Source organism: Megalobrama amblycephala, linkage group LG19, assembly GCF_018812025.1.
Source record: "Megalobrama amblycephala isolate DHTTF-2021 linkage group LG19, ASM1881202v1, whole genome shotgun sequence".
Lineage (NCBI taxonomy): Eukaryota > Metazoa > Chordata > Actinopteri > Cypriniformes > Xenocyprididae > Megalobrama > Megalobrama amblycephala.
Window position 1 is genome coordinate 11,107,123 of NC_063062.1, and position 21,935 is coordinate 11,129,057.

Sequence of the window (21,935 nt, forward strand, 5' to 3'; positions counted from 1 at the left end):
TGTGGAACGTGTCATTATTCTGGGAATGGTTACCAACACCGCTGCACTATATAATGGGTATTTGAATACAGAGTTTATTTAGAATCCGAACAACCCTTCAGGTAACAAACTCAAAGATGCCGTTTTGGGATGGAAACTCAGGTGAGTTTTCGTCTCATTTCCAAGCTGATCAAGAAATGTTTCCGTTGTTTATAATTTAGTGTCCAAAATTTTTTTAGAAAAAAAAGCAAATGTTGATGTTACGGTCAAGTACTTACAACTAAAGTGAATGGGACATGATTTTTGGAGGGTTTAAAAGCTGAAAGTCAATATTGTAACTTTATTCTTCTGTTAAAATGTGTGTATTATTTAAGCTTTAAAGCGATTTAAATCCCTATTTTTAGTCATTTTCGCATTTTAAGGTTTATGCCGTTGTGTTGTCATAGTGACAAAGTTGCAATTTATTCTCACAAAAATCATATTGTTTGTCTTGTGCCTAAACGGTGAGTATTTTAATGTTTATGGATTAGCCCCACTTCCATAGTACAGTGCCTCACTGAACCCAGATTTTTGTTTTTTTTTGAAGAAAGTTCTGTTCATGTGTGCCACTGGAAATTAAGTACAGTACTAACTTGGATGACCTATTTCCTCTTGTTAACATGATAAATCATAGTGCAACAGGTGATGTATTGTGATTCTGTGTAACATGATTGAAATCATTTTCACTCATGCTTTGTCTATGGTGGTCACAGCCTAATTGTGGTTTGTGACATTAACACAGAAAGAGACAGTGGTACATCAGTATCTAAGCAACAAGAGCCCTCGCTGTATTCCTCATGTCCTGGTGTGACGCTCATGTTCTGTGTGCGCGAGTGTGTGCGTGCATTGATGCGTGTGGAAATCATAGAGTGTTTTCATGTTTAGTGTTTATTTGAGGAGTTGTTTGTCAGGGGACCATGAACCCAGGCATCCCTGTCTCAAATGTCATTTCTGTCAGAAAAGGTCAAACAGTGCTGTGTAATTCATTCCTTTACAAGGTTCCAGCTCATTATAAAATTAGTTTTTCTTGTTGCAAGTAATATATATATATATATATATATATATATATATATATATATATATATATATATATATATATATATATATATATATAGTACAGTCCAAAAGTTTGGAACCACTAAGATTTTTTATGTTTTTAAAAGAAGTTTCATCTGTTCACCAAGGCTACATTTATTTAATTAAAAATACAGTAAAAAACAGTAATATTGTGAAATATTATTACAATTTAAAATAACTGTTTTCTATTTGAATATATTTCACAAAGTAATTTATTTCTGTGATGGCAAAGCTGAATTTTCAGCATCATTACTCCAGTCTTCAGTGTCACATGATCCTTCAGAAATCATTCTAATATGCTGATCTGCTGCTCAAGAAACATTTAATGTGTACAATTGTACAAAATATTTGTGTACAATATTTTTTTTCAGGATTATTTGATGAATAGAAAGTTCAAAAGAACAGTGTTTATCTGAAATCTAATCTTTTGTAACATTATAAATGTCTTTACTGCCACTTTTGATTGATTTAATGCATCCTTGCTGAATAAAAGTATTCATTTCTTTAATTTCTTTTCAAAAAAATAAAAATAAAAATTCTTACTGACCCCAAACTTTTGAACGGTAGTGTATAATGCTACAGAAGCTTTGTATTTCAGATAAATGCTGTTCTTTTGAACTTTCTATTCATCAAGGAATCCTGAAAAAAAAAGTACACAACTGTTTTCAACATTGAAAATAATCATAAATGTTTATTGAGCAGCAAATCAGCATATTAGAATGATTTCTGAAGGATCATGTGACACTGAAGACTGGAGTAACGATGCTGAAAATTCAGCTTTGCATCACAGGAATAAATTACTTTGTCAAATAAATTTAAATAGTACACAGTTATTTTAAATTGTAATAATATTTCACAATATTACTGTTTTTTACTGTATTTTTAATTAAATAAATGTAGCCTTGGTGAGCAGACGAAACTTCTTTTAAAAACATTAAAAATCTTAGTGGTTCCAAACTTTTGGACTGTACTGTATACTGTAAACCCGAATAAGTTGGCAAAACTCGAAATCTTTAAGTTAAGAAATTCAAAGTTTAAGTAAGCAGAAGTGGCAGATTTTTATTTTGTACTCAAACATTTTAAATGTTCTTAAATTAAAATGTTTGAGTAACACTCATTCATTTAACTTAATATTATAATATAACCTCAATGTAAACATTTTAATTAGCGTAAACTTAGCTAGCTATAACAAGCTAATTCAGAAAATGCTAACTCAATTTGCTAACATGTTAACGATTGCATGGTATAGCACTTGCTGAGTGAGTACAGTAATATAAAGCATTTAACATACTTGCTCTCAAACTGAGCCACATGAACCACTTGTCACCATGATGGTAACTCCCCAAAAACCCACTTTAACAGAAACTCTACCTAAATAAGCATAACTAAACATTAATCACTACTAAATCTCCCACTTAACATTAATCTTGCACTAAAAACATTATATGTGACCCTAGAACACAAAACCAGTCACAGGAGTCAATTTTTTTCAGAATAAATAAGCTTTCTATTAATGTATGGTTTGTTAGGATTGGACAATATTTGGCCGAGATACAACTATTTGAAAATCTGGAATCTGAGGGTGCAAAAAATCAAAATATTGAGAAAATCGCCTTTAAATTTGTCCAAATGAATTCCTTAGCAATGCATATCCACTCACAAATATATATATATTTTTAAATATTTATGGTAGGAAATTTACAAAATATCTTCATGGAACATGATCTTTACTTAATATCCTAATGATTTTTGGCATAAAAGAAAAATCGATAATTTTGACCCATACAATGTATTGTTGGCTATTGCTACCAATATACCCGTGTGTGCGACTTTTTTTCTAAATGGTCTCCATTTCGAGTGCCATGGGCAAAGCATGCTGGGAAATTGAAATCCCAGCCTAGTCTCACTTAAACTTAAGTTTGTCTAAATTAAAAGAAATAAGTTCACAATACTCAAAACAATGAAACAGTTCAGTTTACTTAAAATATATCACTTCTGTGAACTTGAAAGAAAAAGAAAGTGCTATATACTCATAAAAGTTAATTTGACTGAACTAATTTGTTTAATTTAAGTTTGTCCTACTCAAACCAATTAATTATTTTTAGCGTTGGGGTTTATATATATATATATATATATATATATATTTTCTATTTTACCTTTTTAAATTGTTTTTTTTAACCTTGTGAAGCCTGACATATGAAATAATTGTCCAAAAACTAAAAATCTTTTTTTTTTAAATTCTAAAAACGGATGTTTTTTGTTGAGTATTTTATTTGATACATCAGGTTTTATGGCGTATATAGTAGGAGAATAGAGAGCTCATACTCGAGGAGGAAAAAAAAACCTCAATTTTATTCAGCGGCCCAAAACTGAACAAAAATATGCAATTTGGTGCAGTTGATGATATTCATTTGGTTATAAATTCCAAAAAGTGAGATGAATATTATATAAATAAGTTCTGATAGTTTATAATGTAAATCAATGAGATTTCACAGCAATAATATTACAGCAGAAAACTTACATAAAATGCATATAAATATCAGTTGTCACTCTATTTCTCCCAATTTTATGTCTTAGTAAGATGATATTTAAATGCTTAGTTTTATGATCAAAGCTCTGTAGTTTTTTTTACATGATTTTTCTAAAAATGATGTATGGATAATCAAGTAAACTAAGTTGCTTCAGTCCAGTGTTCATCTTGAAATATTACTTACAATATAAACTGTATTCTTTTATGGTAAAACTTGTACACAAACATGTGTACCACAACCTGAGGTGGAAGTCCTTTTACCTGCTAAAGATTAGAAACTATCAATCAGACAACAGAAGGCATGTAGTAGATTCTGCACAACATGTTTTGATCATGTTGGTCATTTAGAGGCCTTAGAAATTTGCATATCAAATTTGATACAATTGGCTTCATAGGGTTAATATTACTGGGATATTGCTTTGAGAATTAGACACACAGTTAGTTCCAAAATCTGAGACCACTGGTCAAAATGATTCTATTTTGCATTAAAATTATATCAACATAATAATTTGAAAATTTATTTAACCTGGCCAGAAGACCTGACCTGTTATAAAAGACATGCTTAGTGTCAAATTTGGTTATTTGAAGATTCTACACATAGGCAGTATTGTAATAATATTTAATTAAATTATTATTATTTAATTAAAGTAATATTCTAATACTTAATATTTCCTATTAGTTTATGGTATTTCCTTGTTTTAAAATGTTCAAAAAAGTTCTGTTTATTTTCAGGTTTGAATAATGAATAATACTTAGCAAATGAGTATGTAAGAAATTATACTGAGAAGTGAAATACTGTTTGGTTGCCCCCAGGGTGTGGGAGAGGAGGTACTCCCATCTCCATGGCCTATACTCTGGCCTCGGGCCCCGACGCGGGTCCTGCCATTGGGCCCCAGCACTGCATCACAAAGGTAGAGCTCTCAGTCTGTGGCTCCAACCTGCTGGACCGCGACGTGGCATCCAAGTCTGACCCTTTCTGTGTTCTTTTCCATGATGTGGATGGCAACTGGGTGGAGGTAAGGAGTGATGTAAAGTATTCATTTTCCACCTTACCTTCACAGATTAGTGGAGTGATTGTGGATAACACAGGTTAAAATCTGGTGATCGTTAAAAGACTGAAATGCGAATATGAAAGAAAAGAAGTTGGAATTGAGAGTGCTAGAAAACATGTAGAGATATCTTTGGGGGAAAAAAAGCACAAGTTGGAAGCATAGAAGCTGAAATAGCGCGGCATGTAGGAAGCAAAATATAAAAAAAAAAAAAAGAACTAAAGAGGAAAATAGGTTGCAGTGCAAGCACAGGCGTACCTGTACAGTCTCTACAGGACCGTGCCCTTGGCGGTCCAGTCATCATAGGCCAGTGCTGCCGGTCGGTAGGGCAAGCCAGCTCATGAAATCACTCTTCCACGGTACACTGTAACCATGGAAACACCAGGGGACAAACAAAGGAATGTGTTTAGAGTATAAAAATGCATGGTTAAATGCATTTTAGAACATGATGTGTTCAGGAATTCAGAACTCTAATAATAAATTACTAGATTTAAATAAATAATAAACAAAATGCTGCCCAAGCTCTCAAGATTTTATGATCTGTACACCAGTAGTGACTGTCCATAATGCAAAATAATCGAATTCTTATTACTGTAATATGTAATAATACATCTAAATATATTTTTGTATTTAAAGATATACTGTTGTGTTATCTTTAATTTTAACTGCCTTGAAGTTAATTTTTTTATTACACTAATATTTTATTACTTTATTACAGTAATAAGATTATATTAAAGGTGAGTAATGGGAATTACAAATGACAAAAAAAAAAATGATTACAAAAACAATTAATCAAAAATATAATGAAAACTTTTAGAACATTTTGTTTTTAATTGCCAGAAAAATAATGTTACAATTCCAAAAAATCATTATATTCCTAAAAATATGCTTTATTTTTTATGCAAAAATTATTATTATGATTATGGAGTGAGATGTAACTTGAGAATATTGGTAAATTAATCGACCAACCTGATATATTGATATTGGTATATATATTATTCCCTCCTCCTGCTGAGACACACGTCATGAAGAGAACAGAAGCTGTTTCGAGGAGGATAGGGTGTTAACATTTTTTATTAAAGATTACAACATGAATTAAAAAAATAGGTATGTGCACGGAAAGTCATGTAGAAAAAACATTCTGTAAAAAATAAGAAATGTCAATTTTGATTTCAGGGTGACTTATTAGCGGATATCAACATATTAGTATTACACCACTGAAAGACACATAATGAGTGCATAAAGTTGCACCATACAGGTGGGTGTAAATTCTGTGAATCACATGTCCTCTATTTGTATATAATTTCAGCTGGCTCGAACGGAGACGGCTGTGAACAACCTGAATCCGGTATTTGGTGTGAAATTCCAGGTGGATTACCACTTTGAGGAGGTCCAGAAACTCAAGTTTGCCATGTTTGATGAGGACAAGTGCAGCACCCAGCTTTACGAACACGACTTTCTGGGCGAGTTCACCTGCACATTGGGAGTGGTATGATAGCACTTTCATCAGTCTTCCAGATCAATCTGCTGTATGATGTTTCAAATTACTTATAATCTTTGGCTTTTATGATCTTAGTTATGATAAACTAGCTCTCTGTATCGCCTCTACTTGCGCATTTATCGGGCCATCTGTTCTGTTTTAGATTGTGTCAAATAAGAAGCTACATCGACCACTGATTCTCGCTAATGGCAAGCCAGCAGGGAAGGGGGCCATCACAGTAAGACACCACATAACACACCATAACAGACATTGCATTGATAGAGTTTGAACTGGAGCATCATGATATGCTCCGTTTGGTCTAGATAACAGCCCAGGAGTTATCAGACAACAGAATAATCACCCTAACCATGTGTGGGAGGAAGCTAGATAAAAAGGTGAGTTAAAAGGTTGTGATAACCATTCAAGCACTTTAAAAAGCACTCAGCGATAGAAGATGATGATGTTTCTGTTTGTGACTGTTTTTCAGGACTTTTTCGGTAAATCAGACCCCTATTTAGAATTCCATAAACAAGGTGATGATGGAAAATGGATGATGGTTCACAGAACAGAGGTAAGATGCTAAATAGATCCTATGTTACTGATACTCTCATTTATATACAATTTTGTTCTACAGTTTTATCAGCTTGTGTTTCAGGCTGTGTTAATGAAAGACAGGGGAAAGAGAATAATAGCCATTTGTGTGTGTGACTTCAGGTCATTAAGAACACTTTGGATCCTGTATGGAAGCCTTTCACAGTGCCTCTAATCTCCCTTTGTAATGGAGATGTGGACAGAAACATCAAGGTGTGTGGTCTATATATTATGTACAAATTATGCTATCTAGTTTTATAGTCTGTCCCAGTAGAATTTAGTCTAGGTCATTTAATATAGTCTTTTTATGTGGATTTTAAATGCATCTTCCAAAAAATTATATGTAACTTTACAAATTAGATTATTATTGTAGGTGAAAAAAGCTGTTTTCAACAATGATAATAATAAGAAATGTTTCTTCAGCATCAAATCAGCATATTAGAATGATTTCTGAAGTATCATGTGACACTGTAGACTGACGTAATGATGCTGAAAATTCAGCTTTGCCATCACAGGAATAAATGACATTTATATATTATATATTAAATAGAAAACAGTTCACAATTTTACTCTAATTTGGATTGAATAAATGCAGCCTTGATGAGCAAAAGAGACTATCAAAAACTTTAGAAGAGTAGTGTACATGTCCAAATTGATTACATCCAATCAAATCGCAGCGTTAGAAGACCATTTGTTACACTAAAAATAAAAGCATGATGATTGCTTGCTGTTGATTTTTTTTTTTTTTTTTTTTGGCTCATTAAAAAATCATCTTATCTCTCCCTGATGACCCAGAATGAATTCTACAAAACAGTTTTAATAGCCTCCATTCCCTTTAACATGTTCATACGTGTCACAACTCGCAATAAATGTGTGATGTCACAGGTGCTGTGCTACGATTACGACAACGACGGAGGCCATGACTTCATCGGCGAGTTTCAGACCACCGTTAACAAGATGAGCGAAGCACAGAATGCAGTGGAGGTGGGCTTGCCTTCAATTAACACTGTAGAGATTCATAATTTCCAGAATGTAGGAACTAAATGCGTGAAGTAAAGCTTGGCTCACATTAATGCCTGCCACTCTTGCGCCAGAATACTATGTGAGTACTAGCTATGCCTCATTATCTGGCATAATGAAGCTGAGAATTAGTGAGTGAGAGAGGGAGAGACAAGGAGAAAAGAGGTGGGAGGGAGAAACATAGAGAGTAACTGGCTCTTTTGAGATGCAAATCTCTCTTATTTTACCACTGCCGTGTTTACCAGAACAAGCAATGTGTGTTGCCAGTCACACTTAGGCAGAACATGCGCAAATGTTCTCCTGGAGAAAGAGTTAGTGTACTAATTAACATCCTTTCACTGTTTTCAGGTGCTGACATTCTGTTGCACAGCCTTAGCTAAGAGATATGATGTATTTTGTGCCATGTTGTAAAGGAATGGAGCGCCCACAGTGATTGTTACCCCCTCTGTGTTCACATTTCACTCGAATGCTCACACTAGAATTCACAGATGATGCTGACACTTGCATTATCTTTTCAGAATAGACATTGTTGCTGTATGGTAGCTTCTATACAAAAATATCTTGATTTTATGTCTTAAATTTGCTTAAAAGAGACCGTAAAATATCTTTTAACATGGGCTCAAGTAAAGAAAGCTGTATATATATATATATATATATATATACACATAGTTCAGCCATGAAACTCTAGATGGCACAGGCTGATGAGAATTACAGCATTAACATTACCATTACTGGCTGGTTACATTCACTATAGCAGTTTGCAGCGCGTTTCAGAGTTCCTCTCAAGCCCTCCACCTTCCCCAGCTCCACCTGTATAGATCTGCTATGGGTTGTTGATATATGCTATTTGTGCTGCAGCAATGTGTCTTACTCGGGGCAGCATTTCGGCATATGTATTGGCAGTAGAAAGGGCCTGTACTTGCTCTGCAGCAGCAGCAATAATTTACAACAACAGCAATAATCTACAGCAGCAGAAATTCAGCAGCAGCGTAGCAGATCTATTCCGCCAAGACCAAATACATTAACATTGTCATATCCATTACCATGCTAAAAAACTTCCAAGAGCTGTCATGATTTTGAAATATATATAGGCCTATTAGTGCTGCCAATCAATCAGTTGATTAAAAAATGTAACTAATTAATCACATATTTTTCTGTAATTAATCGCGATTAATCTCATCCTAACGTTAAATTTAGAAACAACATAAACACTATATATTTTAAACATTTAATCTAACAGGTAGGAAATATACAGAAATTGAATAAAGTTATATCAAACACATTCACTGCATGAATTATAAATTAAATATAGTTTAATCCTTATTAAAGCTACAAAAGTAAGAGCGATGAGTGATTTTCTCTTTGTCTTTTGTTCATGTATCCGATGTCCTCATAACATTTTACAGTCTTTTAACATTTTATTCAACTCATTTAAAGACTCTGCTTATGAGCATACTTGACAAAGTGGGTATTTTGGCATACCTTTGTGTGTTTTTGTCCGCTCAAGCGAGAAAGAGAACTGTTTGACGTGGCTTGCTGTGTGCATGAGTCGTGTGTTTCTGTCACACAGACAGGAGATTCACAAAAAGCGTGCCAGTACAGATTCAAGTTCTTTTTTTGCGCTTCAATGGTATAATAGCACTTGAATTAATGATAGTATGACCATATAATATAATGCTAGCTAAAGGATGAGGAAAAAAATGGATGCTGCTTTATTTGCATTAAATATTTTTAACGTGTTAAACTGAAAAAAATTTACGGGTTAATTTTTTGACAGCCCTACTGTATATATATATATATATATATATATATATATATATATATATATATATATATATATATATATATGTAAAGAAATGATTTAAAGTGGACAATAACACTGCTCTCTGTTCACAGGTTGAGTTTGAATGCATTAATCCCAAAAAACAGAAGAAAAAGAGCTACAAAAACTCTGGGATCATAATTGTGAAGTCATGCAAGGTAAGGAAATAAAAAGGGAAAGAGAATTCACACATTCGCTATGCACAGGGAACAAAAAAAGCTGCATTAAATACATTCTGCTTACACATTAAAGCACCTTCCATGTTCTGGCTTATTTAATTACATTTATATTACAAATAAAAGGCCTTTAATTGTGGCTTCGCTGTAAGGACAGATTAGTTTAATGGTGCTAAATCCCCTTTAAATAACATATATTAATATCAGCACAAAACACCTGTCACTCCTGCACCGTCACCATTTAATCACTTCTACTGATGGATTCAGGCATTAAAACAGAACATGACTCAGTTGTTCTCACTAAATCTCTATTTGAACTCAACCATTTTACAACCTTTAGCTTAAGGGAATGTCAAAGGGTGGTTACGTGATGTATTTATGTGAATATAAGATGTGTTGCTGTATTGTTCCTTTGTTAGATTACGAGAAACTACTCCTTCCTGGACTACATTCTGGGTGGCTGTCAGCTCATGTTTACTGTGAGTACAATAACGTCACCTCTGGAATTGATTGTCTGTTTTTTTCCCACAGATTTGAGGGGAGGGGGGTTCTTGCATGCAAAATGCAAAAACATCATTTGTATGCAGATGATTTTGAAAATCTATTCTGTCACTGACAAAATTACAGCTGAAAACCACAATGGCAGAATGCAATCAAGAAGGTTGTAAAGAGTCAGATTTGTATGGAGGATCCATTTGATGGTTTACATCACTGAATTTTGAGCAAATGATGGTTAAAGTCAAATTTGTTGAATCCGATACACTAAAAGCCTGTTTTCTTTCCGTACACTGTCCAGGTGAACAGGCTCTATATATGGTTCATTTATGAGACTCAATTGCCTTCACCAGTGTGATTGGTAAGAAATGATACAGAAAGTGAGTGAATTTCACAGGTTGCTATAGTTACAGTGTGCTGCAGTGTAGAGGTTCATGTCTCTCATTTCAAACTAAAGACAGAGAGAGACAGGGGATGTAAAAAAAAGAGAGAGAGAGAGAGAGAGAGAGAGAGAGGGAGAGAAAGCGAGAGAAGCCGTGTGAGCCTGAACAAAGGAAAGTGATTTCGATATCTTGTTTGCATGATGCACGGTTGTTTGTTGCCCTGCAGATTATGATAAGGTCTCACAATACAGATTACACCAGTAGTGCAATTACTGTATAGATTATTATCATTTAAAAACATTTCTCTAGCTGTTAAATGGTTAGATCGTTCAAAAAAGAAAATATTGTCAACATGTTATTCATTCATATTATATTAAACATGTATGATTTACTGTCTTCTGTGAAAAAAACAAAGTTGAATGTGAGAACTGGATTAGTTTGATTCATGAATGAATCATTCAGAATCATTCAGATTTTGATTCACTGAAAAAGTCTCACTTCAAAAAAACTTAAGGGATAGTTCACCCCTAAATGAAAAAAACTGTCATGATTTACTCATCCTCAAGTTGTTCCAAACCTGCATGAATTTCTTTCTTCTGCTGACCACAAAAGAATATATTTTGAACAATATGGGTAACCAAAGTTGGTTGGACCCCATTGACTTCTATAGTATTTTTTTCACCATACTATGAAAGTCAAGGGGGCCCATCAACTGTTTGGTTTCTGATATTCTTTAAAATACCTTCTTTTGTGTTCAGAAGAAGAAAGAAATTTATGCAGGTTTGGAACAACTTGAGGGTGAGTAAATGATGACAGAATTTTCATTTTTGGGTGAACTATCCCTTTAAAGGGGTCCTTGAGTATGATTTCAGTTTTTTAACTGTGTTAGTGTGTAATGTTGCTGTTTGAGCATAAACAACATCTGCAAAGTTACGATGCTCAAAGTTCAATGCAAAGAGAGATATTTTTTTTACAGAAATCACTCTTTTAAGGACTACAACAAACGGCTGGTAGGGACTACAAAGAGCTTCTTCCTGGGTTGTTGACATCACAAACCCCAGAATTTACATAAACCCTGCCCCCGGGAACACCCAACAAAGGGGATGAGGGCAGCAGAAGAGGAAGAGGAGTTGTTGTTAGGCTGTAACACTGTTACTGACAATCGTCATTTTGGCTGCGTGAGATTTTCCAGCTTTGTTGTTGTTGAGCAACTGAAGCGCAAGCTGTTAAAGCTCCGCCTTCTTCTGGAAAGCGGGCTGGGAGCAGCAGCTCATTTGCATTTAAATGGACACACAAAAAAACAACATGTTTTTGCTCACACCCAAATAGGGGCAAATTTGACAAGCTATAATAAATGATCTGTGGGGTATTTTGAGCTGAAACTTCACAGACACATTCTGGGGACACCAGAGACCATATCACATCTTGTAAAAGGGGCGTTATAGTCCCCTTTAAGCTTTAAATATGGACAGTATTTGTAAAAACATTTAAACATTATCAGTCACTAATTTCTCCAGCATGTAGTTCCCGCATAGTGTCATGAATTAGTCCATATACTGCTTTTCTGACATAGTCTTAGAAGATCCATTGTGCAGGTAGGTGAGATCTTCAGAGCTACAGCTGTGATCTCAGTTCTCATTTCTTGTGCAGCTTCAGTGCAGCCATTTACCAAGTCCTGCTGCTCAAAGCATATATATATAGGCAGTCGAGCTCAGGATTCAATAGTGGGCAAACAGACTCCTGAATGCAGCATTCAGAAGAGATGTTTTCTCTTTATATTGAGGCTTTTAGAATTTTTCTCACCGTAGACCAGAACATCGGACATTTCTGGAGAGGAGGACTGAGAAAGGCCTGCAGGTTATTTTTATTCAATTTTAGTCGTCAGTTGCGTTCACTAGGCTATATCTCATTTTAAGCTGTACTTCTTAAAGAAACAGTTGACCCAAAAATGAAAATACTGTTATGGTGCTATGGTGGAGAGGAAAGCAAAATATATCTTTTTTTTTTTTTTTTGATGAAAGAATGAAAGTGATTCTTCTTTCTTGTTTTCATTTGAAATGAGAGTGAGTAATTTTTAAATCTCTTTAATATACTTTGAAGGGCGTATAGTATATTCCACGACTCCATATTTATCTTTTGCAAAAAAGATACTCTCGGAAAAGAAATGAAAAATGTGAATTTAACAGTTCTAACGGCCACACCAGAGAAAATATAGTAGGCATCACTTCGGTTTATACTCATGTGCTAAACTTCACAGCTCAGTCACCCGGAGGCCATGACAGGCAATGTGAGGATGACTACAATAAAGGGCACCCTCATTCTGTCACCTCCTATTCCCTTCGCCCTATCATTTCCACCCTCTTTCCTTTCTTTCCTTTCCTTCATTAATCAGTTTTCAGCCTCAGGGGGAGTGATCATCCAGTGGTTAGGTGTGCTCTAGCAAGTGTGAAGGTTAGACACTGGTCTCTCTGCACTGGTAAATGTGTCTTGTAAGCATGTAGTCAGAGAACATGTCTCCTGGTTCATGACTGCCATAGGACGGAGCTATCAGATCTCAGCTTGAGCAGATCTGACTGTTCAACCTCCCTGGGTGATAACAACATCGCCTTTAGCTATGAGCTTTGATGCCACACTAACTGAGGGAAAAGCTTATGAAATGCATCGTACTAACAGCTGCTTGTCTTTTTATATAGACCAGCCCAATTGGCACACATTAGCGCATTACATTGTGGATGTGTGTTTCTCCAGGTTGGCATCGACTTCACAGCGTCCAATGGAAACCCCAGGGAGCCGTCGTCTCTGCATTATATCAACCCAATGGGCAGCAATGAATATCTGTCTGCCATCTGGGCTGTAGGCCAGATCATCCAAGACTATGACACGTATGTAACAGTGCTTTTAATAAAAACACACTTTAAAGGTCTACATATGGCCACAAAAGCAGTGTCTGGTAAAACCACACTTCTCCTTATTCACACTTCATGTCCACAGGGACAAAATGTTTCCTGCGCTTGGATTTGGGGCTCAACTCCCACCCGACTGGAAGGTGAGAAAAATTGTCCATAACTGTGCGTGCATTTGTGTCCATGTAGATTTATTTTTGTGCATCTCATACTTGTTGTCCTTTTAAATAATAAAATGGAATTGAATGCGAAAGCTTGCTAAAGCTTTCGGAAGTGTGAAATGGAAACAAGAATTTGAAGTGCAAGACAGAGAAGAGGCAGATAAAGAAAATGAATAATGCTCACATATCCCAGTGATTATGCAACTGTCATCCCATCTGCGTTGCCATGGATGCTGAAGTGAATACAAGGAAGTCTGAGGGGGGGATTTCACAAGGAATGAATTGCACCCGCTGATAGCGCCTTTTATTTGCACACGTTGAGTTTGTTTTTTACCACCCGATTCACTAAAAGGAATTATGCAAATGATGCCTAAAGTGCACTTATCTTTGGCACTTGTTGTATATATGCCCAATAATAATGTTTTTCTCCATCATTTGATCATCATTTGATGAATAACTGCTGTCAGGATCAATAGAAATTGTACACAAAGATCTGTAATAAGCCTAATTTACATAAAAAGGAGGCATGTTTGTGCTAATAATTGTTAGTAAGAATAGTGAGAAATGCTTCAAATCAGCATCTTAGCATGATTTCTGAAGTATTATGGATCACTGAAGACTAAAGTAGTTGGTACATTTTAAAATATATTAAAATAGAAAGTTACAATTGTAATTATATTTCACAGTATTACTGTATTTTTTATCAAACATATGGATTCTGGGTGAGCATTAGAGATTTATTTTTTCAAAAAGCTTAGTGACCGCAAATTTTTGACCAGTAATATATATCATAAATATATTAAAAGTGTTTTAGCTCTCTTTTAGTTGTCTTTTTTTGTTACAGCTACAGTTATCATTGTTTTTTTCTCTTTGTATTCCAGGTATCCCATGAATTTGCAATCAACTTTAACCCCACAAACCCTTTCTGCTTAGGTGAGGCTCACAAAATGATGTTTTATTTACAAAGTTCAGGAGGAACACATTCAAATGATCTAACTAATCATCACATCACTCCAACCAGCAGTCATTAATCAGCAATCAACATATCTACCCAATCAGCATGAGTGGAGACCTATATATAAAGGCAGTCGACTCACCTATGGTTTTTTTTTTGACCGTTTTCAGCATCCCTCCACCACCCCATCTCCTCACACTCACCTAGTTACTTTCCTAAACCAGAAATACGGGGGGAGTACTCTGGGTTCGGGCCAAATACCGAGCTCGGTGCCCTCTCCTCGGACAGCACACCAAATACGCATACCATTACAATCCGATATGCATACTATTAGCTATGTGATTATTTGTAAGTGTGAACTCGTGAACCTTGAATTTTCAATGAACTTATTGTTCACGACTGTGTTGTCAAAAAACTGAAATTTTAAAAATGTGGATTTTGAGTGCTGTTGAGTGGATTCTTAAACACCTCTGATTGGCCATTGTGCTCACACGCTCAACAGATACACAAAGTCAGCTTTCAAACGCTCCCGTGTGTATCTGTGTAAGCGCTCAGTGAAGAGCATCAAAGATGTCTTCAAAAGGTTTTTGAAGCGTTGATCATTGTAGCCAATCACAGACATATCTGTTGAGCGTGTGAACACAATGGCCAATCAGAGGTGTTTAAGAATCCGCTCAACAGCACTCAAAATGCCAGGGGGAAATGCTGGTATCGTCGCATTTTTAAAATTTCAGTACCGTCTTGGTACCAAAGTCGGTACTTTTGACAACACTGATATATGATGGTGTTTTATATGCATGCAGGTGTGGAGGGGATCGTTGAAGCTTATTCTAACTGCCTGCCTCACATCCGCTTCTATGGACCCACCAACTTCTCCCCCATCATCAACCACGTGGCCCGTTTCGCCACCCAGGCCCTCCAACAGGAAACTGCCGCAGTAAGTGCCTGAAAGTTTGGGAGGAGCATGTTTTTTTCTGGAGTGAAAGTAGAAAGGAAGTCTAGTTGGTTAAGCTAGTCTTGTGCTAGATTTCATTTTAACGTTTTGAAAGTACATTTGGCTTGTTTGGATTGGATTGGAAATGATGGATTTATCAGATAACTCTCTGAAACACTTGCCATCTGTTGGCCATGGCAGTCTCACACGTGAAGCTAAAGCACTTTGGAAATCCCTCTGGATGAGAGCATCTGCTAAATGTTTTAAATGCAAAAGCAAACGACTGTCTCATGCATTTTGCCTCCTGTCACTGTTTAGCAGTTTAACAGTTAGTGGCCACTCATTTAATGAACAAAAAGGCTTGTACTCAAGTCACAGACAGATGTATGTGTGTGTGTGTGTGTGTGTGTGTGTCAGAGCAGTGCAGGATAACAAGTCTCCATTTAAAAGCCTCATTAGTCTTTTTAAATCCCATTACTTTTGTCAACTTGGTCTGTAAGATTGAGAAAACGACAGGGGAAAAGCTGGAGTGGAACCACAGCCACTGTAATTCTCTCCACTTAGAGAAGAACAGCATTACTCTGTATTCTCCCTCAGACATTGAGTGGAAACTGTGAAACTCCTCGGTTTCCTAGATATGTGCAACATTTGAGTGAAGCATAAGCGAGCAGACTAGGGCTCGCTCTCTTCTGCGATAGCACAATGTGTCTGTGTTTCATCAGGCAGGGTGTTCCAGCAACTTTCCACTTGTGAAGTTTAGCTCACTCTGTTAACTTCCTGTTAGCATGAGCAAAATTTGCTTCACTCTCAACTGTGGCTTTGCAAATGCCTCTTGGCTCTTGCTGATTCTAAGCTAGCAATTTTGAATTAACTGCTAACCCAATCAACTGTAAAAAAAAAAAAAAAAAATGTGAGTACAGTGAGTACTTCACTGTACTCAAGGAGAAGTACATACAATAATGAAAATTCTGTCATCATTTACTCCCCCTCATGTCGCTTCAATATTGTATGACTTTCTTTTGTGTGGAGTACAAAAGGAGAAGTTAAGCTGGATGCATTGGCTGTTTTTTTCCATACAATGAAATAAAGGGGGCGGTGAGTGTCAAGTTCAAAATATGCATCATAGAAGAAGAATAAATTTTAAAACACAAACCTTTCCACCTCAGCACTCAAATCTCATGTTTTGTTACTGACATGCCAAATTTGGGTAACATGGACTAATTTTATGGTATGTTTTATGTCCTTTCAGGAGCTTGATAGCCTCTAGTCACAATGCATTATTACACTGACGTTGAAAAAAAAGTTGGGGTTAGATTGAAAAAATGAGAGTAAAGACATTTATAATGTAACAAAAGATTTATATTTAAAATAAGTGCTGTTCTTTTGAACTTTCTATTTTCAAAGAATACTGCAAAAAAATCCACTAAAATATTAAGCAGCCCAACTGTTATTTATGGAAACCACAGAATAAAAAAAAAATTTTTTTTTTTTTGCTCACAATTGCGAGTTTACATTCTTAGAATTGCGTGATATAAAGTCGCAATTGGGAGTTATAAAGTCAGAATTGTGGGATATATACTCACAATTGCGAAAAATGAAGTCAGAATTTCAATATAAACTCACAATTCTGACCTTTTTCTTGCAATTACGAATTTATATCTCGTAATTCTGACTTCTTTTCTCAGAATTGTGAGATATAAACTTGCAATTGCAAATTATGATGTCCAATTCTGAGGGGAAAAAGACTGACTTTTTCTCAGAATTGCGAGCTCAGTTTATATCTCACAATTCTGACTTTATAAAATGTCAGTTAGAGATGTAAACTCACAATTGTGAGGAAAAAAAAGTCAGAATTGTGAAATGAAAAGTCACAATTACCTTTTTTATTTTTTAATCAGTGGCAGAAGCAAGCTTCCATAGTTATTAACATTGATAATAAAAAGAAATGTTTCTTGAGTGCCAAATTAGCATATTAAATGCTTTCTGAAGGATCATGTGACACTTGAGACTGGAGTAAAATTTAGCTTTGCCATTACAGGAATAAAGTACTTTTTAAAATATATTAAATAGAAAACAATTATTTTAATTTGTAATAATAATTCACAATATTTTTTTTTTTTTACTGTAATTTTGATCAAATAAATGAATTGGTGAGCGTAATAGAGTTCTTCTGAACAGTACAGTTTATATCAAAAAGGTCTTGTAGTAGTTTAGTTTCCAGTATAGAGTTGAACCATGGAGCCATCCATAAGTCATATGGAAATTCCATTTTTCTGCATTTGTATTCATAGAGAGGTTGTGTATATGCAGATGGAAAAGAAGTCAGTTATCCAGCCTGTGTTGTGTGTGTGGGATGGGTGTGTCTGTGTGGTTGTTTGCTGTCGTAATAGGCAGCAGGACTGACCCTGGCTCAGCAGAGTCTAATTGCTCCATAAGACACTCACAAAATGTGCCTTCGGATGTTAGTTCAAAGTCTGTTGAGGGGCTTTGAACAGCACAGTGCACACAATTTCTCCTGCTCTTATTATCAGCCCTGTGGAAAACAACCATTAAAATCCCTTTTCAATTAGAGCTATTTATAGTTGATTCAACGAACAAATGTTCTCTCTTTTTACCCAGTTGTTCTTGGGTTTTAATGACTAATGAGGCTGCACCCTCAGGTCTGTTCTGTGTACAGGCCAGCAGCAAGGCCAGCTTCAGAGGAGAAGGAGAGCGGAGCGATGCATTTCTGTTGTTGCGAGGGAGCGAGGCTACACAGAATGCCAGTGCAGTCATCGTACCAATGATTGTCATGACAAACAGATGTGCTCCATTAGAGGAATTGATTAGAACATTTTTTAACATGAAATTTAAATTTTTAAATAAATTGGTGAATAAATAAATGCATAAAATAAATTGAAAATAGAGTAAAAACACTAATATTGTGAATTATTATTACAAATTAAAATAACTGTTTTCTATTTTAATATAATTATTTGAATATAATTTAAAATGTCATTTATTCCTGTGATGGTAAAGCTGAATTTTCAGCATCATTACTCCAGTCTTCATTTTATATATAAAATTGGTGAATAAATAAAATAAATGGGTGACTCGCATGAAGCCTCTTAAGTACAAGCATTTTTTCAATGTTATACAGTGTGTGTATATATATATATATATATATATATATATTAGTCAAACCAAAAATTATTCAGACATTTTTAATATTTTTGATATATTTTTACTAGTTGGTGCAGGACACTATAGTACATTTATGTAAGTAAAGATAGCAAAATAAAGTAAACTGTGACATATTATACCCAAAAATTCTTCATACAGTAGACTGCCAGTAAAATTTATAAAAATTATTCAGACACTTTGACCTGATCATGTTTTGCTTAAGCGTTATCTGACATAAATAAGATTACTTTTTTCTGACACAGTTTAACTATGAGATCTTGTCATATTTTATTACCATTTTTTTTAACTATAGTAAATAAACTGTAATAATGAATGAAATGTTCAAGGTATCTGAATAAATTTTGGTTTGGTTTATATATATATATATATATATATAAATTGCCATAAATAATAATAATAATAATAATAATACACAAGTTAATAAGTAATATTTACAAAAAAGTAGAATGTCAAAATGCTTATGAAAAGTTTGAGAAAAAAAATGTACTGTCCTAAAAAATCCTTCATTGTCTTTCAGCAAAACAATTATTTTTCTAATTTGAATTTGGGGCGAAATAAGACCAGGACATGTTTTCTTGGCATTCACCCAAAATGTTTTATGTAATGAATTACAAATGACTGCGCCTCTAAAACTACTCGGCTGCTCACAGGCTTAAAAAAATAAGAAGAAGAAAAAAAAAAAAAAGAAAGCCAATGAAATATGCCATTTACATAGTGCAACCACACCCAGTGCTCTATAAAAACATCATGTCAATCAAAACTGGTGGCAGATCATGAACTGAGCAGAGTGCTGAACTCACACTTCTTAACCAAACGCTTGGCCTGGAAGGAAAACTTAATAGTTGGTTATTATTTAACCTCCTTCAGGAGGGCCTAGAGCGCTTTCTATCCCTAATTGCACCCTGTCACCTCTAAAAGATAAAAATGGGTAGTGAAGAGAGATAGAGAAGAATAGAGCCTTAATGCAGTAGGAGGAAGATAGCGCTGTAGGCTTGCAGCATCTCATAAAGCAGAAGTGGTTTTATGAACTCCTTAAGTGTGCCATAGTCATTATTTGTTTTCACTACACAGGTCACAGGGACATATTTTATACCAGTTCATGCAGACATTTGAAGCTAAAGAAGAAACTTCCAGAGAAAGGTTTTCAGATCAAGAAATGTGCTTTTGCAAAGTGCCGCATTATGGGTGTGTAAATTTTGTGCTAGAACACTTGATGAGGCAATCAATCAATTTTATGTGTCCGTAAATATACAATTAAGTGGCGTATGTGTCTCTGCTCTGCGCTAATGAGCCTGTCTGTTAGCACATCAAAAGCCCAGACTTCAGAGGCCACAGCAGGGAGGAAGAGGTCGCTGTCATACACAGTCCACTGCTGGTGACGCTGGGCAGATACCGCAAGAAGCCCAGCAGCTAGCAGATACTAACTGTGTTTAAGCCTGTCCAAACAGTGTCTATGTAAAGGTTAGGGAATCCAAACGAATTAGGATTGTGCGTCAACACGTTTCCTGCAGTATCTTGTGGGTTATTTGTTGGTTATTTGGATGGTAAGTGATAAGACAGCTTGTGTGACTTTGTTATGTTCTGAGTGCGTATATTTAGGATGGTTAACACAGTGCATACAGGAAGTGTTGCCCACAGTGTCTCAGCAATACAGTATGGCGGTTAGGGCAGGGGGCACAGCCTCGTTCCTTGTTCCGTTACGCATGACTGTCCTGCTCATTTGGTCATAATACACCTAAGGGAAGAGGGCATGGTCTTGGATTTCTTCTATTTCTGTTTCAGATGAATGTCCAATTTTTATGTTGCTTTCTTGCTAATAATATTCAGTGATCTCATGCATAATCCAGATAACAATACTTGTTTGGAGCATTTTTAAGAATATATGAGTGGTTTTTGCCTGTGCAAAAATCGCCACCATGATGGTAGTGTGCTCTGGGTACTTGCCTTAGTAAGCACCACTATTATGCCATAGACTGCATAAGTGATTCAGTAGCAAGCAAGGAAACACTTTAGCATGGCGTTTCATTATGCAACACTGTTTTGAGGCCCTTGACTCAAAGATTAGTTGTCCACAAGAGTGTGTACTGAGGTAAATACTTGATTTTTTTTTATCTCAGCTCACCACAGTGAAAAAACAAAGAACATTTTCTTGTGCGGTATGCCTATTTAGGTCACATCACCAGCTAAATTTAAGGCCAATTAGCTTTTAGATCGGCCTCTAAAGCTCCAGTTCCTATGTGTAACTTTTGCTGTGGCAGATCCAACTTTCTTCTTTCAGAGTGTGTATAATAAGGCTGGACTCTTGAAGGAAGTATTGAAGTCATTGTGGCTATGAATTATGGCTTGAGAGACGGGCAGCGCTCCATGCTAAGTGTTACTGTCAGAGAAGAGCTGCCACGGAGAGCAGGAGGAAGGGAAAGTGACAGCGTAAATCCCTCCACACATCTACTCTAGCTCCCCTTCTCTCTGCCTGTTTTGTGTGGGGGGAGGCGGTGAATTTCAGCACATCAGCGTATCTTATTTTCCTTCACTCTGTCTTTGTATCTCGAGTAAACTGTCGGATTTGGGGCTAGATGAAATATCTGTCATTAGCAGCTCTTGCTAAATACTGTTGTTCATAATTAAGGGTTAGAGGTTTTTCAAAACGTCAAATCATTGAGCTTGGGCTTTTCTAAGCGATTATATATACGATTTTCACCAGGCGGATGATAAAAAGGGCAAAAAAACCTTTAAACCTTTATATTAAGCATGGACTCCATATCTAAGGCATTGAAAATGATAGAAATTGCACTTTTTTACTTGGGTAAATAAACCCCCCACCCTAGCAACTGCATAGACCTAGCAACCTCCTTGAATACCTTAGCAACAGCTTAGCAACCACATAGTAACATCCTAGCAATTATCCCAAACAACTTACCAAGCAAATTACCCAGAGCACCATCGTGGACTCCATGTCTCTTTTGACTTGGGTAATTAAACCCACAAAACACCCTAGCAACTGCATAGCAACACCCTAGCTACTACCCTGAAAACCTTAGCAATGCCCTAGCAACCATGTAGCCATCATAGCATTGTGTACTCCATATCTAGGGCCAATAAAAAAACATAGAAATGTCTCTTTTGACTTGGGTAAGTGAACCCACAAAACACCCTTGCAA

At 35.7% G+C, this 21,935-nt stretch overlaps 1 protein-coding gene and 1 long non-coding RNA gene across 2 annotated transcripts in view; one reads left to right on the top strand and one right to left on the bottom strand.

Annotated features, from left to right (window-relative positions):
• cpne2 (copine II) overlaps positions 1 to 21,935 on the top strand; it is a 24,186-nt gene continuing 2,251 nt past the window's right edge. The window contains 14 exon segments of the mRNA XM_048168997.1: positions 1 to 141; positions 4,439 to 4,641; positions 5,984 to 6,163; positions 6,318 to 6,392; positions 6,478 to 6,549; positions 6,642 to 6,725; positions 6,869 to 6,958; positions 7,631 to 7,729; positions 9,662 to 9,745; positions 10,183 to 10,242; positions 13,390 to 13,523; positions 13,633 to 13,687; positions 14,587 to 14,638; positions 15,464 to 15,597. Of these exon segments, the coding sequence (XP_048024954.1) occupies positions 117 to 141; positions 4,439 to 4,641; positions 5,984 to 6,163; positions 6,318 to 6,392; positions 6,478 to 6,549; positions 6,642 to 6,725; positions 6,869 to 6,958; positions 7,631 to 7,729; positions 9,662 to 9,745; positions 10,183 to 10,242; positions 13,390 to 13,523; positions 13,633 to 13,687; positions 14,587 to 14,638; positions 15,464 to 15,597 (1,347 nt within the window). The 5' untranslated portion in view covers positions 1 to 116.
• LOC125254394 overlaps positions 4,494 to 21,935 on the bottom strand; it is a 23,867-nt gene continuing 6,425 nt past the window's right edge. Inside the window, exons 2-4 of the long non-coding RNA XR_007181652.1 lie at positions 5,644 to 5,715; positions 4,933 to 5,038; positions 4,494 to 4,631 (exon numbers count right to left, since the gene is read on the bottom strand). This is a non-coding gene — a long non-coding RNA (uncharacterized LOC125254394). The remainder of the gene's footprint in view (positions 4,632 to 4,932; positions 5,039 to 5,643; positions 5,716 to 21,935) is intronic.